Genomic DNA, 2,451 nt, shown 5'->3' with positions numbered 1-2,451 from the left:
ATATATATATATATATATACCTGACTTTGACTACGTTCGATTTTTGGTTGTTTAGCAGCTTGCAACCATTTACTAGTTTGTCTGCTGAGCATAGCTGCTTTGTTGAACATATTAGCGACTTGGCTTTCCAGATCAGTCGGTATAGCAATACCTCTTCCTTTAGCTGAAAAATAGTAAAAGGTAACGTTATGTTATCAAAATTTACATAAAAATAAACATTATTTTCGAATTAGTATTTTGAATTTTTTTATAAGTCTAAAAGATACTTACCTACATCTGATAGAGTTCGTATACAATTTTCAACGTTGAATCTTTGTCCAGCATTTAACCATGCACATTGTGATACATTAAAAGCTGCATGAAGTAACTGGACAAATATAGGTTGCCTTGTCTGTTTCATGAAAAAATAAATACAAAAATCAATTAAATATATCCATATTATAAAATTTTTTAAATGTATAATTGCTTAAAAAAAGCTTCTTAAATATTTTAAATTAATAAATATAGAGAAAAATAACATTAAACTGTATTATATTAAATTACATTTTCATAGAGGAAAATAATTTTAAGCTGTATCATGTTAAAAAATTCATTTAGAAAGTATCTTTTTAGGAAACATTTTTCAAAATTTTTATATTATAATCTTATTATTTATATATTATATATATTTAATAATTTGCAAATTTAAATCATATCGTACGTCTAGCTTATATTTTTTTTATTATTTATTTATATAACACACACAATTAAATTCTACCATTATATTAAAATGTCATCTTGCATAAAGTGTAACACACTCATTGCCAAGCAATTAGAATTATTATACACATGCCATATGAATTGTGCAAACTTTTCCATATAATTAGAACAATTTAGGAAATACATAGAAATAGAACAAGAAAAAATATTTCGAGGACAATAGAAGATACAATAATCATAGTTAGCACCAGCAGATGATTTATAAAAGTGGGTACATTCAGTGACAATGAATGTGTTAATTATGCAGAGACGTATACAGGCGTAAAGAAGAAAATGCAGTTTGTATTTACAACACATCAGTGCTCTATGTTGCTAAAACATTTCTAGTATAATCTGCGCGCGCACGGTCATAATAGATGTGATCTACAAATATAGCCTAGAATTCTTTATGCCCCTTAAAAGATTAAATATTTATTATATACAAGTGTGAGAAATTTTCTCTTCATTTCATAAAATATTTTAACCATTATCTCTGATATTGCAGACATATAGAAAATACCATATTGTATTCATCAGACATTAAGAAAAGATTCTAACACTCGATACTCACATAGCCAGAAAGATTATTATCTGTATTCCGATCACATTCCTTGATGTTCCAATATAGTCTAGCCTCGTGCAGATGTTTCTATTAGTAAACCAACCCACCACCATATAGATGGATAGTACCCAATAAACCAATGTTGTTGATTCAAAGAAGACCAGGTGTTGCATGCCAAAAACACAGAACATGCCACTGATGCTTTCAGCAATGACCAAGCACACATCATACAATATATAATTAGTATAATTAATACTTGTATTGCATTGTATTATTATCTACTGCTCAAGATAAAAATTGTAGCACTTAATAATTAGATAGAATTTATAATACGTATATAAGAGTTTAATTGAAAATATATATTCTATAAAAAAATATATTTTGAAAAACAATTTTGCTCTTTCTCTTTCCATATATATGTGTGTATGTGTGTATGTGTGACATGTACTTGGTTAATAAATGAACTTAATTTATAATGTGTTTGCATGCAAAGCAAGAGATTATTAAATAAAATATATGTTGATGTATTTTTTGTGTATACTTTGTAATTAGAATGTTTACTGTCTTGTGCCATTTTGTTTCATTACTTCCTTTAAGCAAAACAAAAATTATGGTAATTATATGAATAGCTTTTGATATAAAATTATTTCATTTTTAAATTTCATTAAATATTATGAAATATTATATATCGACTTAATTTTTGTATTATTCTGTATTTATATAGATGTACACAATTAAAAAATATAAGCTTTACCAAAATTTCCAATCTTACCTTTTCTTTCTTCAATTCTTTTAATAAAATTTAATTTTATAATGAAACACAATAAATGTGAAAAGAGAGCTTTCAGATAAATAAAAATCTGAATAATTATATATTTTAATAATTATAATCAAAATTTAAAATTAGCAAATATTCAATATTATCTAAATATGTATACATAATCAAAATATACTAACTGTAAGCAAACCTTTGTCAGATGAATATTTATCTTCTGTATTAAAAGAATTGTGATATAATTTGAACAAGTAGATTTGAACAAATCCATTTTTATAAATGAAATTGTGCAACAGAATTTCCATCAAGAAAATAAGGTGCAAAAACTTATTATCTATTCTGAATATTTAATTTAAAAAGCGTGAACTCTAAATTT

General features: G+C 25.1%; 1 protein-coding gene across 9 annotated transcripts in view; it reads right to left on the bottom strand.

Moving 5' to 3' along the window:
- Window positions 1-2,451, bottom strand: part of LOC108687005 (inositol 1,4,5-trisphosphate receptor) — a 50,717-nt gene that overhangs the window by 8,394 nt on the left and 39,872 nt on the right. For 6 of the 9 annotated variants that reach the window (XM_018192575.1, XM_018192573.1, XM_018192570.1 and 3 more), the window contains 3 exons: window positions 1,310-1,387; window positions 271-391; window positions 21-163 (listed from right to left, as the gene is read on the bottom strand). In XM_018192575.1, the coding sequence (XP_018048064.1) occupies window positions 21-163; window positions 271-391; window positions 1,310-1,387 (342 nt within the window). The remainder of the gene's footprint in view (window positions 1-20; window positions 164-270; window positions 392-1,309; window positions 1,388-2,451) is intronic. The other 3 variants (XM_018192574.1, XM_018192578.1, XM_018192577.1) reach the window with 1 other exon arrangement.

This window comes from Atta colombica, unplaced genomic scaffold (genome assembly GCF_001594045.1).
Source record: "Atta colombica isolate Treedump-2 unplaced genomic scaffold, Acol1.0 scaffold198, whole genome shotgun sequence".
NCBI lineage: Eukaryota > Metazoa > Arthropoda > Insecta > Hymenoptera > Formicidae > Atta > Atta colombica.
Note: the sequence above shows the minus strand (reverse complement) of the source record. Positions and strands in the feature narration are given on the sequence as shown.